This window comes from Thermobia domestica, chromosome 9 (genome assembly GCF_964235325.1).
Source record: "Thermobia domestica chromosome 9, izTheDome1.hap1.1, whole genome shotgun sequence".
NCBI lineage: Eukaryota > Metazoa > Arthropoda > Insecta > Zygentoma > Lepismatidae > Thermobia > Thermobia domestica.
The window spans coordinates 10,829,001-10,841,009 of record NC_137462.1 but is presented as its reverse complement, the minus strand read 5'-3'; the positions used below and the strand labels follow the sequence as shown (position 1 = coordinate 10,841,009).

The window sequence follows — 12,009 nt, the reverse complement described above, 5'->3', positions numbered from 1 at the left end:
GCTGGAAATACTGCTAAGAGACAGATGCAACTATCTTCAAATAAACCTTAGCCCACCACTAATATATCCTGAAAGTATCATGTTGATATTGAATAAACGAAGCTAGTAATTAAAAATTAATAGATTATGGTAAATATAAAAGTGAGAAAAATCAAGGATTAGAACCTTAATACGAAAATGAAATGAAATGAAATCTTTTAGTTTCACGTCCTACGGTTATGCCGGTTAGGCTAAAGTAGACGCTGATTATGAGAAATGAATGAAATGGTGGAATGAAAAAAGTGGAAGGAAACGGGAGAACCCCGATAAAACCCACACACACGATGTTTAGAACCTAAATACGAATTTATGGTGCGCCTCCTAATTACGCAATTGCAACGATCTGTGCCCAAGTTTGTTCAGTAAGGACCGATGTTTGACTGACGTAGTTCACTTGCGCTCGGACGTATAGGTACGGAATTATAAACATAAACTTCGAAAATTGACAAATCTGAAAATACTTTATCTTCGCATTGAATTTGGACCCCTCCTCCAAAGTAAGTTCATGCGTATGGTACGTACCACCATACTACGATTTTTAATTTCAGTAAAAATCCCTTTGTTTTCTTGCCCCCAGGATAACTATATACTCTGCCAGTTAATATGTTTAAAACATTTGGAGTGATGTATCGTCATGTGTATAGATTAACCTCTTGCACACAGAGAATGTTTCTTTTCCAAGATTTAAATAAAACTGAAATGTTTTCCATTTCCATACAGAATTCAATTCACCTAAGATGTCCAAAGTTCACCTAAGATGTCCAAAATTCAATTCACCTAAGATGTCCACAACAATTTTTATGGAGGTAGTTGGAGAATACTTTATATCATAGGCCCGTAGTTAAACTCCCTCTATAAAAATTGTTGTGGAAGCACCTCAGGATTCTGACATACGCATTTTTGGATAGGGCACATACTACTTCCTAAGTTAAGTCTTGACCCGACTGCGGTAGGTCCCATAGTTTTGGAGCTATGGACCTTTAAAATTCCTTTTTTCATGTTTTTGGCAGCCTATAACACGTAAACCGTCGCTTGTAGAGGGATAAATTCTTAAGGTCTTTTGAATTTGGCTAATCAGAGTGCTCCTTTAACCCGCGTATATTCGACGATAACCGTTCGGGATAAAATCTGCTCGCCATGTAGACCTAATTTTATTACAAAATGACGACTGTCTATTTACTTTATTTTGTAGTTCTTCCATATTCACTTTCAAATGATCGGCGCCAGTTGCCATCTAATAAAGTTGATGCGTTTGTTGCTTCTAGTACACAACCGCTTTGAAAAAGAAGCAATAAATGCATCAAATGTGGGAGATGAATTTAGAACACCAAAATGGTACATGCCTAGCACATCTTGTGCTGTTAGGGTTTCTTCAGAAACATTTTGTAAAACAATTGAAAACACATCGCGCGGTTTGTATTTTGAAATTTTGCGTATACTTGGATTTGTTTAAGTATTTCTTTCTACTGTGTTTGCCTGTAGCTTCAGTTCATAAGCCTTTATAATTAGATACCCAACATATATGGCAATCACGCAGAAAACAACACCGAAGATTCTACACTTGTGTTAACACACAGGCTGTGTGTCATTTCAACTAGCGGCATTTGACACACAACTCCAAACGGAGAGTGAGTTGTTCTAACCACTTGTTTGTGTTATATTTTAACACAATCGTGCTAACACATAGGCATGTCGTTGAAATAATACAACGATTTTTTACAGTATAGGCACTTCCAGTAGAACTACAAGGATTAAATTTGGCAAAGTTTTTAGCCTCCTGGGACTATATAGAAAATTTCCAAAAGTGAATATTTTCCATTTTTAGCAGCTTTAAAGAGACAAAAAACTGTGTAATTTAAATAGACTTTTTGGATGTACAAAATCTCATATTTTAGGTACCGTAATTGAAATCGGAATAAAAACTAGGAATTTTGGTATGTTAGTAGGTTTATGAGGCGCGAGGCCGTAGGATGAGAAATTTTGTATCTGGCGACAAATTCCCACCTACTTAAAACTAAACTGATTATATAAACATTCAATTTTGCCAATTGCCAAGTTCATAAAGAAATTGAAAATCACAGCAACTGGGTAAGTAAGAAAATGCTAATCCAAATGTCAATTGAAAGAAACGGAAGTCTTTTAAGTAAATATTGGCAGCAACGCATTCTAATTTTCCAACTTGGTCAAAAGTTAGCAGGGTTGGAAAAAATACAGTTTTTTTTTAAAAAAAAAAAAGAACAAAACGCGTGTTTAAAACATGAAAAAAGTGTTTAAAATGTTTTAAAGATGTTTTAAAAAACACACAAAAAAGTAAAAGTACATGTTTTAAACATTTTGAACAGTTTAAAATATTATTTTAAACATATTTCAAAATCGTGTAATCACGTATTTATTAAGACTTTTTGCTCTTTCAACCGATCTTTTCATTTATTTTATTCTCTTTAAGACTACACAGTGTTGGGTACAGAACATTTCCGTATAGATTAGTAATTTTCAACTTATTTCATATAACGACCCCTTTTATTACACCCTCTTGCCAGTGACTCTCATACAGTAAGTATTTTCTTGGATATAGTAAGCTTTTAAGGTAGATTTTAAAATTTACCAACTATAGAGGTTTCACACAATCTATCAATATACATGGCAAAACAAAAGTCCTCACCATCCTTGTGCGTTGACAACGGGTTGAGGGAGAATGATGAATCTTGGAAGTGGTCTGACACATCAGATGGTGCTATCAAGCATCATGGCGAACATCTGTGCTTAGTATTCGAAATTTCAAATGCAAATGGTGTCCTGTTACATGAGGGCTAGAATTTTACCAGAAATGCTGTTGTGCGGTTATTTTAACCATAAAGAAAATCATTTCGAGTTACCGCTTCTAAAAGTTTTGTAGTTATGCCTTTAGGGGCTAAGCTAGCGTTTCGTGGAGGCGGGTGAGATTTTTGTTGCAAAATTTGATTACTACTTCATAACACTGGTGCTAATAAAATTATTTTATAATAATAGGGCTACGTTTTCGAAAAGTAATGTTTGAAGCACACTTCATATTGTGCTAACTTTATATTTTCTGCAAGTCTATGTAATTGGTTGTTTTTTGAGTCAAAAATTTATTGACGAAAGGTAATATTTGGGGCGTTCAGAGTACAATAGATCCAAATCCATTTTCAATAAACTTCAGTTTTCCTCAGCAAATGAATTCTATTTCAAAAAATAATACTTCGCAGTCAAGAATCCAAAACAAATGTAACTAAAACCATGCGAAAAGGCGTGGGATAGTTTCATATGACAGCCGCTAGTAAGGGCGTCAGTGGAACAGGAGGGCAACCACCCTCATCCGCACCCTGCATTTCAGATTTTGGGGACGGTAAGACAGTTTTAGAAATCTTTTGATAAGCAAAGTCCAACAGAATAAGCCTGAGGTAATTACACCGAATAAATACGAAGAACATACAGATGATTAAAACTGGGAAGTTGCTTAGGTCCAATTTCCTGAATTTTAAGCAGGCCCGAAACTCGAAAGTAGAGCCACCTTTGAAATCCTTGGGTAAAAAAATTATACAAGAAAGCAATATAGGCCTATAGCTCCTTACGGCCAATGATCAAAATCCGTATTTATTCGGTGCAAGGACTTCAATTTTTAAATGTTGGACTTTGCTAAGCAAAATGTTTCTAAATCTGCATTACTGCCCCAAAAATCTGAAATTCAGGGTAGAAGACGGATGATTTCTAAACGAACGCCCCTATCTAGCGGCAATCATACAAAATTCTAGATTCCTTTTTTTCAGGTAGTTTTTCTTTCTTTCATCTCGGATTCGTGGTTGTGAAAATATGACATTTTACGTCGATGTATTCTTTTGGACACATTCTGCATTTATGTAACGTAATTATGCATCATTGACTATGACATTCGGAGCTTGACTTGTTAATCATTCCAACGCTGCAACATACACAATACAAGTATAATGTTAATATCTTAAATGTATGAGCAAGGAGGGGGAAGGGAAAATTAGCTCTCCTCCCCATTCCGTCAACGCCCTTGTCTAGCGGTTGTCCTATGAAACTCTAGTCCACACGCTTTCCCGTGGTTTTTGTTTCATTTATTTCATACCCTATGCTACGAAGATATTACGTTTGCTGAGCAAAAGTGAACCTTTCTGAAAATGAACTTGGGTCCCTTGTGCTCTAAATGTTGAGTTGAAGCCAAATTTATCCTGCAACCCAAGTTTGTTCGAAACATATAAAATTAGTTTGTTTAGTTTGATTGATTACATCTTGCATCAGTAGCAAGGCTATATTAGACAGGGCTTTTTGTTTAAAGTGGGATCTGACCCACTAATTTTGAAATTTTACGTGGGATCGCAGTCAAAATCTATACAGCAAATTCCGACGCCTCGTGTCTCTATCCTCAAAAATTAATGTTAAAAGACTGAATATTGCACCCTGTAGCGTGGTACATACATACAAACAAACAAATTGAGATCAAATTGTCCCAGACCTTGACGTTCAGCACTAACGTTATAATAAGTATCACACTTGGTTAGTTACGTGATCGACTGCCATACCTTGCGTTTCTCACCTGGTCTCTTCATACAAGCTATGCCAAGTTGTAAAGTTTCAAAGAAAATTTAGAACTGTGGTGGGGAAGAGGTACGAAATAAAATTTTCATAATATAATGAAAAAGATATTGTTGATACAAAATTAGTTGTTACCTGAAGTTTCCAGTTGCATCTCAGCCACACCACTGACGTTAGATTCATCAGAAGCAATTTTCGGATCAACATTTTTACCATTTGTTTGGGTTTCCATTTTTACCAAGCATTGCATTTTTTATAATGATTTTCGTTCTTGGAACTAAACCACCCATTTCTTTCTTACACGTTTTGTGACAAACTCGTTTGATCGTTTACTTACCTGATTGAGTTTGAGTTACTCTAATAAATTTGTATCAAATCATGTCCTTCTTTTCTTCACGCATAATCCATGTTAAACGATTCCATGTTGTACGGAGACAGAACTAACATGTACTGTACAGCGGGGGACAGTTCTAAATGGTACACCTTAGCCGTAAATCTCCATATGGGTGTACCATTTAGAAGTGTCCCCCGCTGTACAAACGAATGCTTGCGATATTTTAATTTCAGAACCTCAACGTCGCAATGAATACAACACAACAGTTTGTTTCCGTGATAATTATTTTATTTATTTTTTAATATCAGTTCTATAAGTAGTCCAACCTTCGACTACGACACTTTCTCGCAAGTTAACTGAGAAGCATTTAAACAATACAATATACGTTAAAAATAAGGGGGAAAAGAGACAAAATAAATTGTAGATCACCACATTGACCTGCTGTAGCCACGAGAAATCAAACCATTCACATGGGAAGAAAATAGTCTTCTGATTGGGGAGCACTTTTGGACAGTTCTCTTGCTCTGGAAGATTTCTTTTTTTTACGAACATAAAAAAAATCAAATAAACATATGTTTAAGACAAGTCTTCAAAATAAACGTGTTTAAAACAAAATGTTTAAAACATAAACAAAATTTGTTTTAAACAAAATCAATTGTTTAAAAAAAGTTTTAATCATTTGTTTTAAATATTTTGTTTTAAACAAAACAACCCTGGAAGTTAGTAAATTTGGGACGAAGCCCAAACTAGCAAAAACTTGAACTAATTACATGAATCTTCGATTGTGCCACCTGCAAAGTCTATAAAAGAAGTGACAATTCACAGCAACTAGGTAACTAAGAAAATGTTAAGCTAAGTCAATTGAACTTAACGGCAATCTTCTGAACAAGGAATTTGCCAACTTGATCAGAAGTAGTGGCTTTTGGGGGGAGGATTCTCCTTTCTCCCTGCTGAGACAAGACTTAGCTTTTTTGGTCCTCTTGAATAAGTCATAGTCCCCCAAGAAAAACTTCCTGGGTACACCCCTGTATGATTATTTAATTATATTTGTCACTATTTTATTTCTCAGTTTCGTATCTATGCACTTTCGATCGTACGCAGTTTCGACCGTACGCAGTTTCGATCGTACGCAGTTTCGATCCTACGCAGTTTCGACGCTACGCAGTTTCGATCGTACGCAGTTTCGACGCTACGCAGTTTCGACCGTACGCAGTTTCGATCCTACGCAGTTTCGACGCTACGCAGTTTCGGTCGTATACAGTTTTGATCCTACTCCGATTTTTCCCTATATAACTTCAAAAAAATACTATTACTTAATATTCTGTGATTATAAAATAATTGTTTTTTTATTGTTCGATCATAAGACCTTATCTGTTTTCGATCCTACGCCGGTTTTAGTTTCGATCGTACGCAGTTTCGATCGTACGCAGTTTCGGTCGTACGCAGTTTCGATGCTACGCAGTTTCGATCCTACGCATGTAACCCGCGACAACTAGCTTAGTTACTTTGCTGTTCTCATAGAAAATATTACTTGTTACAAGCCCTTTCGTGAATTTTGGCTGGATATTTACTTAACTTCCTTATATTTTTACCACGATTAAGTAAATGCGTGTACTTTCTTTAACAAATACTTTTTAAAATTTCTTTGCAAAATTATTGTTCTACACAAATTAGTCTTTTGTTTGTAAAATCAGCTGAATACATGTTTACAGACTTGGTAATTTGTCATTTGTATTTCCTTTTCAGTCCGATTCCAATTGGTTCCACATCAGACAGCAGCTTCATCAATAAATTAAAAAGCTCCGGAAGGAGTCTTGTGGTTTTCTATGGAAGTCAAACGGGTACAGCGGAAGAATTCGCTGGCCGACTTGCCAAAGAAGGTGCTCGCTATAAACTCAAAGGAATGGTAGCAGATCCAGAAGAATGTGATATGGTAATGTCTCTTACTTTTTCCCCTTTAGTGTAGAATATTTAGAGACTAATTTTTATTCCTTGATTTTATTTTATCGATGCCATAAGCCGATTGGATGTCCTGAATTGTGTTCATGAAATTCGTTAATGTAAAATTGTTTCATTTTGTAAAAAGAAATCTTTTCATAAACACGTTCTGTGATGTTTGCGTTGTATTAAACTTTTCATAGTACAGCAATATGAAAGCGAGGTAAGAATTGAACTGTTAGAAATATTTACTAGGTACATTCATGTCCAAAATGGTTGTCGCGTATCTATAACTGTCTTCTTGTAAGAATATAATTTAATAATGATTTTGCAGGGTACTTTAAATACTGATACTATGTTTATAATCGGGAAATGTATATTTGTGGTAAATTTCATAGGAAAATAATTATAAATACGAAAATCAGAATGAGTAAAACAAAATGTTGCTAAATTGACAAAGTTTTATTTTCGGTTTATTGTTCTTATTTACTGCTTTTGACATAAAACTTGCCAGATACTTGTCTTTGCCCATTATACAGATACTAACATCATAAGAAATGCCGGGCGAATTCGTTATCAAATTATATTCCTAGAACATCATCATTTATAGACATGCGACAATAATTTTGGGCATGAGTGTACATAATGTCTTGATAATATTCTTCTTGTGTTCATGCGGGAACAAGGAAAAGAAAACCCTTTTACCGCAGATAAAATATGTACGCGTAATTTTCATCTGGATATTTGAGGAAAATCAGTAACTATGATTAAAGAGAAGGATGCTTATCTAAAGCGAAATTGTCATGCTGCAAGAATCTCGTAGCTGTCATTAAAAAAATCTTGCGTGCCTACAATATTTCTCCATGTAAACATAAGAAAGGAACATGCAACTTTTTTTTTTTTTTTTTATGCAAGAGTCAAATCATGTTCAGCTTTCTGGGTCGTCTTGCTTGCTACCTGCTATCGCCCTCCCACTGATATAAAGAAGAAAACAGTTTCGCCGCTTCCGAAACGACGAATTCTTTTGGACGGGGAGGGGAAGAGCGCTAAAATAAATTTTTAATGAGGAGGTTCACTAGAGTGCTCCATGGGTGGAGATATCTTATTTGCTTGCTTCCAGAAAATTGTAGTGTAAACAGTAAATAGAAAGATAGGAATGCAGCATTTTTAATGACAGCTACAAGATTCTTGCAGCATGGCAACATGACTTAAAACGACATGTTATTTATTGAGAGCCAAAACGAACTATCTCACCTTCTTCAGTTGGTGGAATCACGTGCAAAATACTTCTGACATCTCTGATACATATTGTTGTCATTTCAGTTATAATTTATGATATCTAACTTCCTTTAAGTATAAAAACCTGTTCATCGGTGTTCAAATTGGATATTAACTCAATTCCAATATATGAATTTCAATATATCAACTACTAAACGTAAAGGGGAAACGCTGGCTCACCTCTGGTACTAGGGTTGCTTGGCTCGATCTGAGGTCACATGAGTTTGTGGTGGAGAATAATATGTTATTCCATAAAGGTACACTCATGTCCAAAATTATTGTCGCACGTCTATAAATATGTTTTTGTAGGAATATAATTTGATAACGAATTCGCCCGGTATTTCCTATAATGTTAGTATGTGTATAATCGGCAAAGACATGTATGTGGCAAATTTCATGTCAAAAGAGCAGTAAATAAGATCAATATAACAAAAAATATTTTATTGTCCATTTAGCAACATTTTGTTTTACTAATTCTAAATTTCGTATTTCTTATTCTTTTCCTATGAAATTTACCACAAATATACATTTCCCGATTATACACATAGTATCAGTATTAAAAGTACCCTGCAAAATCATTATCAAATTATATTCTTAAAAGAAAACAGTTAGATATGTGACAATAATTTTGGACATAAGTGTACATTGGAAAGATGGAGGACGCGTGCTGGCATCTATAAATGAGAGGCCCCCTTTATTTTTACATGCACTTTAAGAATCATCCCTACTGTTCGGTGTTAAAATCGTGTCAAGAATAAGGAGAGGAATAGAAGAGATGAATTGAGTCCAAACTTGGGAAATTTACGTCTACTAAGGTTTCTAACAAATTTCTTGTAATTCAATTTGGCTTGTATATATATTCTATGGGTTTTGAAAGTGAAACGTATATCTACATCTAAAAAACTTGAAAGTGGAATATATGTCCAATTTAAAGAATGTATAGAATGAAAAATAAAGAATATACAGAAATCATAAAAATATTTAATCTAAAGTATTATTACAGCAAATGAAATAAAATCTTTGTCCCACGTTTATGCCAGCTAGGCTAAAGGTGACGGTGATGATGAGAAATGAATGAAATAGTGGAATGAAGAATGTGAGAAGAAATGAGAGAACCCCGAGAAAACCCATGAACACGGTGTTTGTCCACCACAAAGTCCACTTGGCGCGAGGTGTGATCGAACCAGTGACTCCATGCACAAGAGGTGAACGCTCTACCACTGAGCCACCGCGGCTCTAGTATTATTACAGTTAATGAGAAAAAATGTCCAAAGATGATACATGTGTTAACTGAAAATTTCATTGAGCTAGAAAAAGTTGAGAAAAACTTTCTTTTAAAAAAAAAAAAAATCTTAAAATTTAAGCTGTATGATAACCATGGCATCTAACTAAGCTGAACCTGCTACTGAAATATACAGTAATCATAATAAACCTTTTCATTATGACAGTAGCAGGACAACAGTGTACAGTATTGTTAATTACGAAGGTTATTCAGAAAGTAATTATTCCAGGATAATACCTTTATTTGTGTTTAACAGATAGCACCGATAAAGTTGATCATTGGAATGTTTGCAATGTCAGCTACAAATGGTGGCATCTTTTTCAACATAGGCCCCATTACGGGCAACACACTTGCGCTAACGCGAAACAAGGTTTTTCATGTTGTCAGCGAAGAATTGTGGTGGTCGCTGGTGACACCATTGCCAAACTGCTGCTTCCCTTTCCGCGTGACAACTGTAGCGTTGGCCCGTAAGCTGATCCTTAAGTTTGCGGAAGAGCGAAAACTCGTTAGCTCGGTTAGCTCTTAACAACTTCAATTTTTGTTTAATTTCAACATTGTCCAGAGATAAGACTATCATATCGATGAAAACATCAAATCCAGCTAAACAAAATAACGTACTTGAGAGCAATTTATGCTAAGAAAAAAAAAATATGGCGCTAAACAAGTATATCGTTGGTTGCCCATAATAATTGGTACTTTTTTTCCCGCTGAAACAGATTGTGTATTAACTATGTATTTATGTACTATACAGGATTTTTCAAAACAACACCGGCAACGTTTGGGAGGTGTTTCGTGACACCAAGATAGACAAAAAGTGTAGACCAGCCTGCGTGCACAAATCCTAAGGTGCTCACGCACCAATTTTTATGGAGGGAGTTTGGCCACGAGTATATAATTTGAAGTGCTCACCGACTACCTCTATAAAAATTGGGTCCGCAGGACTCTGAATCTTGAATATTTGGATGTACACACGTTAATTTCTAAGTGAAGTCTTGACCCGAATACGGTAGGCCCCATAGTTTTAAAGCTATGAACCTTTAAAGCTAACTTTTCATGTTGTCGGCAGCCTATAACTCCGAAAGGAAGCATTTGTGCACCCAGGTTGGTCTATACTTCTTGTCTGTCTTTGTGTCAGGAATCCTCTCAAACGTAGTCTCGGTGTTGTTTTGAAACACCCTGTATATACAAACTTAAATTGCAGATGTATGTATTGTTGTTTATCTGTTTTGTGACGTTTACACATGCATACCTATCAGCAATGCACATACAGTACTTCTTTGACATATTGAATCCAGAATCATCTAGAAATGGTCTCGCTTCTTCTGTTCACAACACTGGTAGTATCCAATACCCTGGAAGTATAGCTTGATAATTGTTGAGAGTTACTTTCCTCAATTGTGCTCACGTCCTTTTTCATTTTTCCTTGAACTCAGTCTATAGAAATGAGAAAGGAAAACAAAACTCATTGTGTTCTTGAGCCTAGAACAAGCAGAAGCGGATTCCCCTTCGTCTTACGTAACGTAATGAGTTGTAGCTTCTTTACACGTACTTTGATTTTCATGGGAAATGCTGTTACATGATGAAATGAAGCTTTAGTAGTACGTGCAGTAAATTAAAATTTGTATTTTATGTAGATGTGGTTTTTTTGTAAACATTGTGTTATGTAATGTAACGAAATGAAATCTGAAGTTTAACGCACCATTATTTAAACCCTGAAGCTAAAGGAAACTGTCGTAAGTTCAGATTAAATATTCATAAAATGATAAAGTAAGTGAATAATATTACATTGCAATATCTTAAAAATGCGCACACTATTCGCCTTCCACAAAGGGTTTCAGTCTTTTACCACTGAACTGCTTAGCTTCGAAGAAGCGTGTGTATATCCACGTACGACGTGCGTGACTTTACCAAGTCATTTAGAAATGCATGGACTATTCTGAAATGAAATTGCTCGGTTTTACGTTCCACAGTTATACAAGTTAGGCTAAAGGAAACGGTGGTGATGAGAAATGAATGAAATGGTAGAATGGGGAAAGTAGGAGGAGGAAACGGGAGAATCCCGAGAAAACCACACACACGGTGTTTGTCCAGCACAAAACCCTCTTGGCGCGAGCTGGGATCGAACCACGGACCCCATATACCAGAGGTAAACTTTCTATCACTGAGCCACCGCGGCCCCGTATGGGCTGTTTTGAATACGGTTTTCGTTACCATAGACTGATCTGTGATTTTATATCAAAGAATTGGTCCATTCATTCTTAACTTGTGAATAGTAGAACATAAATGTGGGTGTGAATGTTTTGCTAATGACTGTGCAATACGTTTCAGTGTAGAGATTTTTGCATATAAAGTGATTTCTTTTGTTTAATTAAGCATTGATGAACAGTGCATGTTATGGTAGAATATGTTTGCATGAACATACATCTACCACGTAGAATGACTTCGCTTTCATGTTAACCTTTCTGAGTAGATAAGAGATTTTTGTAATTTTCTTGTGATGATTGGATTTCATTTTCATATGCATAACAATGAAGTTTTCGTATTCTTGTGATAATTACTA

At 35.6% G+C, this 12,009-nt stretch overlaps 1 protein-coding gene across 4 annotated transcripts in view; it reads left to right on the top strand.

Annotated features, from left to right (window-relative positions):
• Positions 1 to 12,009, top strand: part of Cpr (Cytochrome P450 reductase) — a 177,561-nt gene that overhangs the window by 136,826 nt on the left and 28,726 nt on the right. For all 4 annotated transcript variants that reach the window (XM_081770604.1, XM_081770601.1, XM_081770603.1 and 1 more), the window contains exon 3: positions 6,698 to 6,884. In XM_081770604.1, coding sequence (XP_081626730.1) covers positions 6,698 to 6,884 — 187 coding nt within the window. The remainder of the gene's footprint in view (positions 1 to 6,697; positions 6,885 to 12,009) is intronic.